This window comes from Pristiophorus japonicus, chromosome 1 (genome assembly GCF_044704955.1).
Source record: "Pristiophorus japonicus isolate sPriJap1 chromosome 1, sPriJap1.hap1, whole genome shotgun sequence".
Lineage (NCBI taxonomy): Eukaryota > Metazoa > Chordata > Chondrichthyes > Pristiophoridae > Pristiophorus > Pristiophorus japonicus.
The window spans coordinates 139,770,103-139,785,792 of record NC_091977.1 but is presented as its reverse complement, the minus strand read 5'-3'; the positions used below and the strand labels follow the sequence as shown (position 1 = coordinate 139,785,792).

The window sequence follows — 15,690 nt, the reverse complement described above, 5'->3', positions numbered from 1 at the left end:
GTGGAGGTGGATGGGTCAAGCCACCCCACCCACCTCCTGTTTCCAAAAAAGCAAGCATATACCTTCCTGATCCAGGGAGAACCACCCGGAGGTCATGGTGGCTACTCCCCTGTCAGGTCAGTTACGCATGATCTTAGCCAAAAGGCCGAGCCCCGGCCTGCTGATGGTCTTGCAGTACTAAAGAATCACCATACAGACTGCAGTAAGTGGTTTAAACAGGCACACCACCATTTCCTCAGGGCAATGGACAATAAATGCCAGCCTTGACAGCAGCACCCATATCCCATTTTAAAACTATCAAAATTTTATTCCCTGCTGTGAAAAACTCTTCTAGTTCAATCATTTTGGGTGTAGATATTCTTCAGCTAGGACAACTGCCATATTTGCATATTGATCCGCCCACAACATTATTTTAAATCACTTTAAAAAATAGTATTTATCAGACTCTTAGGGCCCAAGTTTCCACATGATTTGCGCCTGATTTTTAGGAGCAACTGGTGGAGAACGGACTATCTTAGAAATCGCAATTCTCCACATTTTTTTTTCTGCAGTTCTAGTCAGGTAGAACAGTTCTACTTTGGAACAGAATTTTTTCTTCAAAAGGAGGCGTGTCCGGCCACTGACGCCTGATTTCAAAGTTTCCACAGTGAAAACATATCCAAACTAAAGTAGAATGGAGCCAGTGAAGATTTTTGTAGAACTGAAAAAACCTGTTCTACACATTAAAAAATCAGGCGCAGGTTACAAATTAGGCGTCCAGAACGAGATGGGGGGGGGGGGGAGGGGGAGGGAACTCATTAAATTCTACAATAAATCCTTATTTATACTTCTACAAATATTATACAAATAAATCCAACCTGAATAAAAATTTATAAGCCAAGAAAAGATTAAATAAACCATCTTCCTACCTGTGTGAAAGTGCTTCAGCCAGGGAGAATTCTGCAGCCGTTTGTGCCGCTGAGCGGGCGGGAGGGTGGGGGGGGAGAAAGCCATTCGTGTCGCTGCGGGGGGGGAGAAAGCCGTTCGTGCCGCTGAGCGGGAGGGAGGGGGAGAGAGGGAGAGAGGGTGTCGGGTCTGGTCCGGAGGCAGTGGGGGGGAGCAGGTGTCGGGTCTGGTCGGGGCGGGGGGGGGAGCAGGAGCTGGCCATGGGAGGAGCCTTATTCACGCAGCCCCAGTGAGGCCATTCAGCCAGGGCTAGGGGCTGCGTGCTTCGGGCCCCTCCCACACAGTTCGGCGCCTGGAGCTACTGCACTTGCGTGCCCACTGTAGCGCGCATGTGCAGAGGTCCCGGCACTGTTTTCAGCGCAGGGACCTGGCTCCGCCCCCCCACAGCTCGTGCTGGCTGCGCCGAGGGCCAGAGGACCTGCAAGTAGGTGGAGAATACCGAGGATTTTTTTAGGCGCCATTTTAGGCACAAAAAACGGGCGCCCTTCTCGGAGGGGCGCCCGTTTTTTTTCTTGTGGAAACTTGGGTCCTTTGTAAGTTAATTAATTATAATTAATTTGAAAATATACAAATCGATCTGTGTTGGTTTGAAATAGTTTATGAAGTACCAAAAGAAGTGGGGGATATTGTGCAGGAAGTATTTTAATGTGATATATACTGCATTTGAAAGCGAGGTCTTAAATCAAGAGTTATTCAGTTCTCATGCATGGAATATATATTTCATTCATCAGCTTCCTGTGCAGTCTCCTGTTTATGCAACATATGTGTTCAGCTTCATATTTGTTTAAAAAGTTAAAATAAACATTTTGGTCGGGGTGTTTTGGTGCAGCATAGTGATCTTTTCTCATGTTTGGAGTAGAGTACTTTGATGTAGTGTCATGCTGATATAATACTGAGAACCAGAATGCTGCAGCGTATCAGCTGTGTAACGTGCAAATGCTTTGTTTGTATACTGGCTCCACGAAGCTCAATGGAAGTTATAACTCATATTTCCCATGTACCAGAGATAACAATCCCATATATTAAGTAACTTTCATTTGAGACAGCAAAACATTTGGATAGGTGAAAATGGGGACATGCGTATCATTTTCAACTTCAAAAAGAACAGCACAAACAGATTATGATGCAATGGCTGTTGGTGCAGGTAGAGAAAAAAATAATCTCGTGTTTTACATAGCAGTCGACATTTTGAATTGGGCAGTAAAATTTGGTATATTTAACATGCTCATATTTGCTGTGCATCAGAAACCTTTGAAATATTGCATTGTAAATATTGCTACATACATTTTGAGTATAACAACGTGCAATATTCACTTTGGCAGATGATCAAGAGGAACATGAATAATGCCAGGAGGATGGCTTCACATCCAACACTACCTTATTGTGAGTGTACATGCAGAATGTTTGGCACTCGAGTGAATGTTATGTGTGATATCTTTCTGTTGCGAATCTACCTTCTGTCATCATGAGTTGCAAAGCATGATCAGGTTTACATGCTCTTGAGTTAATCTTCAGATATAGATTAAAATTTGACTCGCAGAAGTGCTTTTAAAAAATCAAACTGTTGGATTAAACTGTGATTGAATAAAACACCTTGTTGCATGTTTTTGTTTAAGAAGTAGTGGGATTGTAATTTGGAGTTGTTTTGAAAAGTTATTGGCCCAGAATTTAAGGTCAGCGGCGAAGTGATAGCACTTGCCGCTGCCCACAAAGATCTAATGACCTCTGGCATGGATTTCACCCCTCCCGACGTTAATTTCATTCTGGCGCCAAGTCAAGGGAATCTCCGGCGTCCAGCAACAGTGATGTCATCAAGCTGGATAAGCAGCCAATCACAATGAAGAATTCTCACACGCAACAAACCAGGAAGTAAAATCCATTGATTTTCCTTCACCTTTTAATAATTTTACAGAAAGCAAAATAAAGATTGGGACATACACATGTGATTAAGATATAAGCTGAAATATCATATACTTAAAAATATATATATCGTATTAACCATGGAATTTTTATCGTCAAGGAAAAATTTGACATTCCACAAAAATAAAATTAGTTTTCAGGATCAGGAACGGTTTTTGGCAGTCAATATGCTGTTAAAAACCCAGTTATAGCTCTTTCAACAAAGCTTTACTTTTTGTGGGTTTTTTTGACAGCAATATCAAAGTGTAAAAGACATTTTCGTCTGTTCAGTGATTTGCGGGCTCTGGGGTGTTAAGTAGCGGATCCTGGGAAAAAGTGCAAAATAACTGACAGCCAACTTATGGATTTCCAAATTATCTGCCCGTGTGCAGACGCCAGAAGCTGTTGTTAGTTTCAGAGGAGTAATGACTGCGAACGCCAACAGTTTTGCCGTCATTACTACTGCAAAATCCGGGGCTTGATTCTGATGGTGCAAGGGGATTGAATTAACATATATATTTTGTTGGAAAGAAAATCTAGGTGATTACTTTTTTGTTCAAAGTAAGCCCCAGTAATTTAATCAAAAAAACCCATTCAGATATATTAACTATCATTTTGGGTCGGCTTTCCTTCAGAAGCACTGATGATGTCACTGATGGGAAGGAATTACATGTATTTTTGAGTGCTCCTTCTGTTTAGTGGAGTTTACAACATGATGTATAGTCAGCCCGTAATGTATTTTCCAGGGGTTCAGGCTGCTTCAGATCAATTCTTGGCGCATCTATCAATCAAATAGTCATTGATTTAACTTATCTAATGAAGAGGCAGTCTTTATGGAAGTAGTTTTGTCTAATCAAATGGATGTGGTGAAGCACCCTATGGCAAGAAAGGGGAGGGAGAAAGGGAAAGAAAAAAATCTCACGTTCTAAGTGCAACTGTTATATGACAAATTTGTCTTCACAGCCTTGTAGAGCAGCCTAGCTCAGACTGCTAACAAGTAAGCTGAGTACCTGTAGTTTCAAGCGCAGGAAAAAAAATTAAAATCATACAGTAAATCAAATGGACTATTTACCAAAGTAGTAGTCATTTTTGAAGATTTTATTTTTGACACAAAATATTCCTTAAAAAGTTACAAAGAAAATTATTGACTGAAAAAGGTTTACAAATGTTGATACAATAAATACATTAATCATTTCTTCCTTCGTCTTCCATGTTGAAGGATGCTGTCTCGATGTGCATTGTTACATTGCATTTAATAGTCTCCATAACAATTCAGAAATCAGCTTAAACTGCCTGTTGCAGCTCAAAGTTCAGATTTTTTAACCCATTGCATTTGACGTGGCATTATTATAGTTTGATATGAATAACTTTGGACTTGGGTATACAGGCATAATTTCAAAGTTTGCAGATGATGCAAAACTCAAATGTAGTAAACAGTGAGGCGGATAGTAACAGACTTCAGAAGGACTTAGACTGGTGAAATGGGTAGACACATGGCAGAATCTATTTAACGCAGAGAAGTGTGAAGTAATGCATTTTGGTAGGAAGAATGAGAAGAGGGAATATAAACTAAATGGTACATTTTTAAAGGGGGTTCAGGAACAGAGGTGTATGTACACAATTCTTTGAAGGTGACAAAACAAGTTGAGAAGACTAAAAAAGCATAGGGGATCCTTCGCTTTATAAACCAAGGCATAGAGTACAAAAGCAAGGAAGTTATACTAAAGCTTTATAAAACACTAGTTCGGAGAATTGTGTCCAGTTCTGGGCAGCACACTTTAGGAAGGATAACAAGGCCTTGGACAAGGTGCAGAGGAGATTATTAGAATGGCACCAAGGATGTGGGACTTCAGTTCCGTGGAGAGACTGGAGAAACTGGGATTGTTCTCCTTAGAGCAGAGAAGAATAAAGGGAGATGTAATAGAGGTGTTCAAAATCATGAAAGGTTTTGATAGAGTAAATAGGGAGAAACTGTTTCCAGTGGCAGAAGGGTCAATACAGATATCACAAATTTAAGGTAATTGGCAAAAGAACCAGAGTTCAGATGTGATTTTTTTTTAATGCAGCGAGTTATGATGATCTAGATATTTCCACGTACCATTGCGTTTGTAAACCACGGGAAAAATATTCTTCCACAATGTCGTTTATTTTATCATTACTTTAATCAAAATACTTTAACTTTTTTTGATAACATTTTTAAATAGAATAGGAGTTGGAGATGCTAGTGCAACATAAAGTGACATGGAAGGAGATAAAGAACCAAAAGTGTAACTTGCTTCTGATATTTGAGTTTGATGCAGACAGTGAAGAATAAAGTGCCAATTACTGGTGGGATTAAAGAATAGAAAAGGCTCTGCATCAACAAAGCCAAGAGCAGACTGCAACGAGGATACTTTGGTTCTGTCTTCACTAACGAAGACACAAATAACCTTCCAGAAATACCAGGGACCGAGGGTCGAGCGAGAAGGAGGAACCAAAGGAAATCCTTATTAGTCAGCAGATTGCGTAAGAGAAATTGATGGGATTGAAGGCCGATAAATCCCCAGGGCCTGATAGCCTGCATCCCAGAGTACTTAAGGATGTGGCCCTAGAAATAGTGGATGCATTGTGGTCATTTTCCAACATTCTGTTCCTATGGATTGGAGGGTAGTTAATGTAACCCCACTTTTTAAAAAAGGAGGGAGAGAGAAAACGGAATTATAGACCAGTCAGCCTGACATCGGTAGTGGGGAAAATGTTGGAATCAATTATTAAAGATGTAATAGCAGCGTATTTGGAAAGCAGTGACCAGATCGGTCCATGGATTTATGAAAGGCAAATCATGCTTGACAAATCTTTTTGAATTTTTTGAGGATGTAACTAGTAGAGTGGACAAGGGGAAGCCAGTGTATGTGGCGTATTTAGACTTTCAAAAGGCTTTTGACAAGGTCCCACACAAGAGGTTAGTGTGCAAAATTAAAGCACATGATATTGGAGGTAATGTACTGAAGTGGATAGTGAACTGGTTGGCAGACAGGAAACAAAGAGTAGGAATAAACGGGTCCTTTTCAGAATGGCAGGCAGTGACTAGTGGGGTACCGCAAGGTTCAGTGCTGGGACCACAGCTATTTACAATATACATTCATGATTTAGATGAAGGAATTGAATGTAATATGTCCAAGTTTGCAGATGACACTAAGCTGAGTGGCAGTGTGAGCTGTGAGGAGGATGCTAAGAGGCTGCAGGGTGACTTGGACAGGTTAGGTGAGTGGGCAAATACATGGCAGATGCGGTATAATGCAGTTAATGTGAAGTTATCCACTTTGGTGGTAAAAATAGGAAGGCAGATTATTATCTGAATGGTGACAGATTAGGAAAAGGGAAGGTGTGCAGCATAGAAACATAGAAAATAGGTGCAGGAGTAGACCATTCGGCCCTTTTAGCCTGCACTGCCATTCAATGAGTTCATGGCTGAACATGCAACTTCAGTACCCCATTCCTGCTTTCTCGCCATACGCCTTGATCCCCCTAGTAGTAAGGACTTCATCTAACTCTTTTTTGAATATATTTAGTGAATTGGCCTCAGCAACTTTCTGTGGTAGAGAATTCCACAGGTTCACCACTCTCTGGGTGAAGAAGTTTCTCCTCATCTTGGTCCTAAATGGCTTACCCCTTATCCTTAGACTGTGTCCCCTGGTTCTGGACTTCCCCAACATTGGGAACATTCTTCCTGCATCTAACCTGTCTAACCCCGTCAGAATTTTAAACATTTCTATGAGGTCCCCTCTCATTCTTCTGAACTCCAGTGAATACAAGCCCAGTTGATCCAGTCTTTCTTGATATGTCAGTCCCGCCATCCCGGGAATCAATCTGGTGAACCTTCGCTGCACTCCCTCAATAGCAAGAATGTCCTTCCTCAGGTTAGGAGACCAAAACTGTACACAATACTCCAGGTGTGGCCTCACCAAGGCCCTGTACAACTGTAGCAACACCTCCCTGCCCCTGTACTCAAATCCCCTCGCTATGAAGGCCAACATGCCATTTGCTTTCTTAACCGCCTGCTGTACCTGCATGCCAACCTTCAATGACTGATGTACCATGACACCCAGGTCTCGTTGCACCTCCCCTTTTCCTAATCTGTCACCATTCAGATAATAGTCTGTCTCTCTGTTTTTACCACCAAAGTGGATAACCTCACATTTATCCACATTATACCTCATCTGCATTTGCCCACTCACCTAACCTATCCAAGTCGCTCTGCAGCCTCATAACATCCTCCTCGCAGCTCACACTGCCACCCAACTTAGTGTCATCCGCAAATTTGGAGATATTACATTTAATCCCCTCGTCTAAATCATTAATGTACAGTGTAAACAGCTGGGGCCCCAGCACAGAACCTTGCGGTACCCACTAGTCACTGCATGCCATTCTGAAAAGTCCCCATTTACTCCTACTCTTTTTGCTTCCTGTCTGACAACCAGTTCTCAATCCATCTCAGCACACTACCCCCAATCCCATGTGCTTTTAACTTTGCACATTAATCTCTTGTGTGGGACCTTGTCGAAAGCTTTCTTAAAGTCCAAATATACCACATCAACTGGTTCTCCCTTGTCCACTCTACTGGAAACATCCTCAAAAAATTCCAGAAGATTTGTCAAGCATGATTTCCCTTTCACAAATCCATGCTGACTTGGACCTATCATGTCACCTCTTTCCAAATGCACTGCTATGACATCCTTAATGATTAATTCCATCATTTTACCCACTACCGATGTCAGGCTGACCGGTCTATAATTCCCTGTTTTCTCTCTCCCTCCTTTTTTAAAAAGTGGGGTTACATTGGCTACCCTCCACTCCATAGGAACTGATCCAGAGTCAATGGAATGTTGGAAAATGACTGTCAATGCATCCGCTATTTCCAAGGCCACCTCCTTAAGTACTCTGGGATACAGTCCATCAGGCCCTGGGGATTTATCGGCCTTCAATCCCATCAATTTCCCCAACACAATTTCCCGACTAATAAGGATTTCCCTCAGTTCCTCCTCCTTACAAGACCCTCTGACCCCTTTTATATCCGGAAGGTTGTTTGTGTCCTCCTCAGTGAATACCGAACCAAAGTACTTGTTCAATTGGTCCGCCATTTCTTTGTTCCCCGTTATGACTTCCCCTGATTCTGACTGCAGGGGACCTACGTTTGTCTTGACTAACCTTTTTCTCTTTACATATCTATGGAAACTTTTGCAATCTGTCTTAATGTTCCCTGCAAGCTTCTTCTCGTACTCCATTTTCCCTGCTCTAATCAAACCCTTTGTCCTCCTTTGCTGAGTTCTAAATTTCTCCCAGTCCCCGGGTTTGCTGCTATTTCTAGCCAATTTGTATGCCACTTCCTTGGCTTTAATACTATCCCTGATTTCCCTTGATAGCCACGGTTGAGCCACCTTCCCTTTTTTATTTTTACGCCAGACAGGAATGTACAATTGTTGTAGTTCATCCATGCGGTCTCTAAATGTCTGCCATTGCCCATCCACAGTCAACCCCTTAAGTATCAATCGCCAATCTATCCTAGCCAATTCACGCCTCATACCTTCAAAGTTACCCTTCTTTAAGTTCTGGACCATGGTCTCTGAATTAACTGTTTCATTCTCCATCCTAATGCAGAATTCCACCATATTATGGTCACTCTTCCCCAAGGGCCTCGCACAACGAGATTGCTAATTAATCCTCTCTCATTACACAACACCCAGTCTAAGATGGCCTCCCCTCTAGTTGGTTCCTCAACATATTGGCCTAGAAAACCATCCCTTATGCACTCCAGGAAATCCTCCTCCACCGTATTGCTTCCAGTTTGGTTAGCCCAATCTATGTGCATATTAAAGTCACCCATTATAACTGCTGCACCTTTATTGCATGCACCCCTAATTTCCTGTTTGATGCCCTCCCCAACATCACTACTACTGTTTGGAGGTCTGAACACAACTCCCACTAACGTTTTTTGCCCTTTGGTGTTCTGCAGCTCGACCCATATAGATTCCACATCATCCAAGCTAATGTCCTTCCTAACTATTGCATTAATCTCCTCCTTAACCAGCAATGCTACCCCACCTCCTTTTCCTTTTATTCTATCCTTCCTGAATGTTGAATACCCCTGGATGTTGAGTTCCCAGCCCTGATCATCCTGGAGCCATGTCTCTGTAATCCCAATCACATCAATGAGACCTGCGTGTCATGGTACATCAGTCATTGAAAGTTGGCATACAGGTACAGCAGGCGGTGAAGAAGGCAAATGGCATGTTGGCCTTCATAACGAAAGGATTTGAATTTCGGAGCAGGGAGGTCTTACTACAGTTGTACAGGGCCTTGGTGAGGCCACACCTTGAATATTGTGCACAGTTTTGATATCCTAATCTGAGGAAGGACATCCTTGCTATTGAGGGAGTGCAGCGAAGGTTCACCAGACTGATGCCCGGGATGACAGGACTGACATATGAAGAAAAACTGAATCGACTAGGCTTATATTCACTGGAATTTAGAAGAATAAGAGGGGATCCCATAGAAACATATAAAATTCAGATGGGATTGGACAGGTTAGATCTGGGAAGAATGTTCCCGATGTTGGGGAAGTGCAGAACCAGGGGTCACAGTCTTAGGATAAGGGGTAAGCCATTTAGGACCGAGATGAGGAGAAACCTCTTCACTCAGAGTTGTGAGCATGTGGAATTCTCTACCACAGAAAGTTGTTGAGGCCACTTTGTTACATATATTCAAAAGGGAGTTAGATGTAGCCCTAACGGCTAAAGGGATCAAGGGGTATGGAGAGAAAGCAGAAATTGGATACTGAAGTGCATGATCAGCCATGATCATATTGAATGGTGGTGCAGGCTCGAAGGGCTAAATGGCCTACTCCTGCACCTATTTTCTATGTCTATGTTCTCAGCGCTGCCAGGCTTGATAAATCCATTCTGTACTGCTTTTAACTTTTTTTTCTCATCTAATATCTTGCAAGAGACAAGCAACTGTATGAAAGAAGAAGCTTAAGTTTCTTTTGACAGATAAGATTTGGTGTGTTTTGGCTTCATAGCATTCTCTAGATCACCTGATTTCTTAGGTGCGACTGGGATCACTAAATGAACCCATACAGTGGTCTGAAAAGCACAGTTCATGCAGCAAACCTTGGGTTAAATTCAAACTACTTGTGCAAATTGTAAAGAGATTTCCAATTTAAACAATATAAATCTCAGTTTTCCATTTACAGTTAATTTCCTTCATGGTACATCTGTAGAGTATGTAGAAATATCTATCTATTAGCTATGTTGACTTCTGTAATAAAAGTGAAATCTTGTTCAAGTATTTCTTTGAACCATTATAGAGCTATAGATCTTAAGAAAAGTATTGGTCCGTGATAAGTATTTAACAATACATTATTTCTGAAATTATTTAGATCTAACTGGTGCTCAGGATGGTAGTGTTCGGATGTTTGAGTGGGGTCACTCACATCAGCTAGCATGCTTTCGACCTTCTGGCAATTCCAGGATAACCAGAATACGATTTAATCATCAGGGTAATAAGGTATGCTGTCTGAGAAAGAAAGCCGACAGAAGCTAAGCAAGTAAAACTTGTTTAAACAAGTTTCTTATGTTTTTTTAATATATATTTGTTTGCTTCTGCATTTTGTCACTACCCAGATGAGAGATGATTTCGAAACATAGAAAATAGGAGCAGGAGTAGGCCATTCGGCCCTTCGAGCCTACACCACCATTCAATATGATCATGGCTGATCAAGCAACTTCAGTACCCCATTCCTGCTTTCTCTCCATACCCTTTGATCCTTTTAGCCGTAAGGGCCACATTTAACTCCCTTTTGAATATATCTAACGAAGTGGCCTCAACAACTTTCTGTGGTAGAGAATTCCACAGGTTCGCAATTCTGAGTGAAGATGTTTCTCCTCATCTCTTTCCTAAATGGCTTACCCCTTATCCTTAGACTGTGACCCCTGGTTCTGGACTTCCTCAACATTGGGAACATTCTTCCTGCATCTAATCTGTCCAATCCTGTCAGAATTTTATGTTTCTATGAGATCCCCTCTCATAATATAAGCCTAGTCGATCCAGTCTTTCTTCATATGTCAGTCCTGCCATCCCGGGAATCAGTCTGGTGAACCTTCGCTGCACTCCCTCAGTAGCAAGAATGTCCTTCCTCAGATTAGGAGACCAAAACTGTACACAATATTCAAGGTGTGGCCTCACCAAGGCCCTGTACAACTGTAGTAAGACCTCCCTGATCCTCTACTCAAATCCTTTCGTTATGAAGGCCAACATGCCATTTGCCTTCTTCACCGCCTGCTGTACCTGTATGCCAACTTTCAATGACTGATGTACCATGACACCCAGGTCTCGTTGCACCTCCCCCTTTCCTAATCTGTCACCATTCAGATAATAATCTGCCTTCCTATTTTTACCACCAAAGTGGATAACCTCACATTTATCTACATTTATACCACATCTGCCATGCATTTGCCCATTCAGCTAACCTGTCCAAGTCACCCTGCAGCCTCTTAGCATCTTCCTCACAGCTCACACTGCCACCAAGCTTAGTGTCATCTGCAAACTTGGAGACATTATATTCAATTCCTTCGTCCAAATCATTAATGTATATTGTAAATAGCTGGGGTCCCAGCACTGAACCTTGCGGTACCCCACTAGTCACTGCCTGCCATTCTGAAAAGGACCCATTTATTCCTACTCTTTGCTTCCTGTCTGCCAACCAGTTCTCTATCCACGTCAATACATTACCCCCAATCCCATGTGCTTTCATTTTGCACACTAATCTCTTAATCTCTTGTGTGGGACCTTGTCAAAAGCCTTTTGAAAGTCCAAATACACCACATCCACTAGTTCTCCCTTTGTCCACTCTACTAGTTACATCCTCAAAAAATTCTAGATGATTTGTCAAGCATGATTTCCCTTTCATAAATCCATGCTGACTTGAACCGATCCTGTCACTGTTTTCCAAATGCGCTGCGATTACATCTTTAATAATTGATTCCAACATTTTCCCACTACCAATGTCAGGCTAACCGGTCTATAATTCCGTTTTCGCTCCCTCCTTTTTTTTTTAAAAAGTAGGGTTGCATTAGCTACCCTCCAATCCATAGGAACTGATCCAGAGTCTATAGAATGTTGGAAAATGACCACCAACGCATCTACTATTTCTAGGGCCACTTCCTTAAGTACTCTGGGATGCAGACTATCAGGCCCTGGGGACTTAGCGGCCTTCAATCCCATCAATTTCCCTAACACAATTTCATGACTAATAAGGATTTCTTTTAGTTCCTCCTTCTCACTCGACCCTCGGTCCCCTAGTATTTCCGGAAGGTTATTTGTGTCTTCCTCAGAGACAGAGGGAAATAAAATGGAGGCAGAAGCAAAAGATAGAAAGGAGAATAATAAAAGTGGAGGGCAGAGAAACCCAAGGCAATAATCAAAAAGGGGCCACATTACAGCAAAATTCTAAAGGGTCTAAGGGTGTTAAAAAGACAAGCCTGAAGGCTCTGTGCCTCAACGCGAGGAGTATTCGGGAATAAGGTAGACGAATTAACTGCGCAGACAGCAATTAACGGATAGAATGTAATTGGCATCACGGAGACATGGCTCCAGGGTGACCAAGGCTGGGAATTCAACATCCAGGGGTATTCAACATTTAGGAAGGATAGGCAGAGAGGAAAAGGAGGCGGGGTGGCATTGCTGGTTAAAGAGGAAATTAATGCAGTAGTACGGAGGGACATTAGCCTGGATGATGTGGAATCGGTATAGGTGGAGCTGCGGAATACCAAAGAGCAGAAAACGCTAGTGGGAGTTGTAGACCACCAAACAGTAGTAGTGAGGTTGGGGACACCATCAAATAAGAAATAAAGGATGCGTGCAATAAAGGTACAGCAGTTCTCATGGGCGACTTTAAGCTACATATTGATTGGGCTAACCAAACTGGTAGCAATGCGGTAGAGGAGGATTTCCTGGAGTGTATTCGGGATGGTTTTCTCGACCAATATGTCGAGGAACTAATGAGAGAGCTGGCCATCCTAGACTGGCTGATGTGTAATGCGAAGGGACTAATTAGCAATCTTGTTGCGCGAGGCCCCTTGGGGAAGAGTGACCATAATATGGTAGAATTCTTTATTAAGATGGAGAGTGACACAGTTAATTCAGAAACGAGGATCCTGAACTTAAGAAAAGGTAACTTCGACGGTATGAGGCATGAATTGGCTAGAATAGACTGGCCAAGGATACTTAAAGGGTTGACGGTGGATAAGCAATGGCAAACATTTAAAGATCACATGGATGAACTTCAGCAATTGTACATTCCTGTCTGGAGTAAAAATAAAATGGGGTAGGTGGCTCAACCGTGGCTAACAAGGGAAATTAAGGATGGTGTTAAAACCATGGAAGAGGCATATAAATTGGCTAGAAAAAGTAACAAACCTGAGGACTGGGAGAAATTTCGAATTCAACAGAGGAGGACTAAGGGTTTAATTAAGAGGGGGAAAATAGAGTATGAGAAGAAGCTTGCAGGGAACATAAAAACTGACTGCAAAAGTTTCTATAAATATGTGAAGAGAAAAAGATTAGTGAAGACAAATGTAGGTCCCTTGCAGTCGGATTCAGGTGAATTTATAATGGGGAACAAAGAAATGGCAGACCAATTGAACAAATACTTTGGTTCTGTCTTCACGAAGGAAGACACGAATAAACTTCTGAATGTACTAGGGGACAGTGGGTCTAGTGAGAAGGAGGAACTGAGGGATATCCTTATTAGGTGGGAAATTGTGTTAGGGAAATTGATTGGATTGAAGGCTGATAGTCTACATCCCAGAGTACTTAAGGAAGTGGCCCTAGAAATAGTGGATGCATTGGTGATAATTTTCCAACAGTCTATCGACTCTGGATCAGTTCCTATGGACTGAAGGGTAGCTAACGTAACACCACTCTTTTATAAAAAAAAAAGGAGGGAGAGAGAAAACGGGTAATTATAGATTGGTTAGCCTGACACCAGTAGTGGGGAAAATGTAATCAATCATTAAGGATGAAATAGCAGTGCATTTGGAAAGCAGTGACAGGATCGGTCCAAGTCAGCATGGATTTATGAAAGGGAAATCATGCTTGACAAATCCTCTAGAATTTTTTGAGGATGTAACTTGCAGAGTGGACAAGGGAGAACCAGTGGATGTGGTGTATTTGGACTTTCAAAAGGCTTTTGACAAGGTCCCGCACAAGAGATTGGTGTGCAAAGTCAAAGCGCATGGTATTGGGGGTAATGTACTGATGTGGATAGAGAACTGGTTGGCAGACAGGAGGCAGAGAGTCGGGATAAATGGGTCCTTTTCAGAATGGCAGGCAGTGACTAGTGGAGTGCCGCAGGGCTCAGTGCTGGGACCCTAGCTCTTTACAAGATACATTGATGATTTGGATGAAGGAATTGAGTGTAATATCTCAAGTTTGCAGATGACACTAAACTGGGTGGTGATGTGAGCTGTGAGGGGGGGCGCTAAGAGGCTGCAGAGTGACTTGGACAGGTTAGGTGAGTGGGCAAATGCATGGCAGATGCAGTATAATGTGGATAAATGTGAGGTTATCCATTTCGATGGCAAAAACACGAAAGCAGAATATTATCTGAATGGCGACAGATTAGGAAAAGGGGAGGTGCAACGAGACCTGGGTGTCATTGTTCATCAGTCATTGAAGGTTGGCATGCAGGTACAATAGGTGGTGAAGAAGGCAAATGGTATGTTGGCCTTCATAGCTAGGGGATTTTAGTATAGGAGCAGGGAGGTCTTACTGCAGTTGTGCAGGGCCTTCGTGAGGCCTCACCTGGAATATTGTGTTCAGTTTTGGTCTACTAATCTGAGGAAGGACATTCTTGCTATTGAGGGAGTCCAGCAAAGGTTCACCAAACTAATTCCAGGGATGGCTGGAATATGAGGAGAGACTGGATCAGCTAGGCCTTTATTCACTGGAGTTTAGAAGGATGAGAGGGGATCTCATAGAAACGTATAATATTCTTACGGGACTGGACAGGTTAGATGTGGGAAGAATGTTCCCGATGTTGGGGAGGTCCAGAACCAGGGGACATTGTCTTAGGATAAGGGGTAGGCCATTTAGGACCGAGATGAGGAGAAACTTCTTCACTCAGAGAGTTGTTAACCTGTAGAATTCCCTGCCGCAGAGAGTTGTTGATGCCAGTTCATTGGATATATTCAAGAGGGAGTTAGATATGGCCCTTATGGCTAAGAGGATCAAGGGGTATGGAGAGAATGCAGGAAAAGAGGTACTGAGAGAATGATCAGCCATGATCTTATTGAATGGCGGTGCAGGCTCGAAGGACCAAATGGCCTACTCCTGCACCTATTTTCTATGTAAGACAGAATCAAAGTATTTGTTCAATTGGTCTGCCATTTCTTTGTTCCTCATTATAAATTCACCTGATTCTGACTGCAAGGGACCTACATTTGTCTTTACTAATCATTTTCTCTTCACATACCTATAGAAGCTTTAGCAGTCAGTTTTTATGTTCCCTACAAGCTTACTCTCATACTCTATTTTCCCCCTCCTAATTAAACCCTTTGTCCTCCTCTGCTGAATTCTAAATTTCTCCCAGTCCTCAGGTTTGTTGCTTTTTCTGGCCAATTTATGTGCCTCTTCCTTGGATTTAACAGACAGTCAAAAATTTTGTTTTTGGCATGTAGCAACATCAAGCATTCCTTGAAAGGGTGTATAATATTTTATGGAGAGCTTAGAGTTTCTATTGTACTATCCCAAAAGGTAACCTTAATCCCAACACAGCAGAATGAGTATGGGAGTGTAGTGGTTCTTGTA

General features: G+C 42.3%; 1 protein-coding gene across 1 annotated transcript in view; it reads left to right on the top strand.

The window, feature by feature from the left end:
- The window catches only part of LOC139253580 (dmX-like protein 1), a 200,946-nt gene that overhangs the window by 165,434 nt on the left and 19,822 nt on the right, over positions 1-15,690 (top strand). The window contains exons 23-24 of the mRNA XM_070873611.1: positions 2,268-2,328; positions 10,262-10,389. Of these exons, the coding sequence (XP_070729712.1) occupies positions 2,268-2,328; positions 10,262-10,389 (189 nt within the window). The remainder of the gene's footprint in view (positions 1-2,267; positions 2,329-10,261; positions 10,390-15,690) is intronic.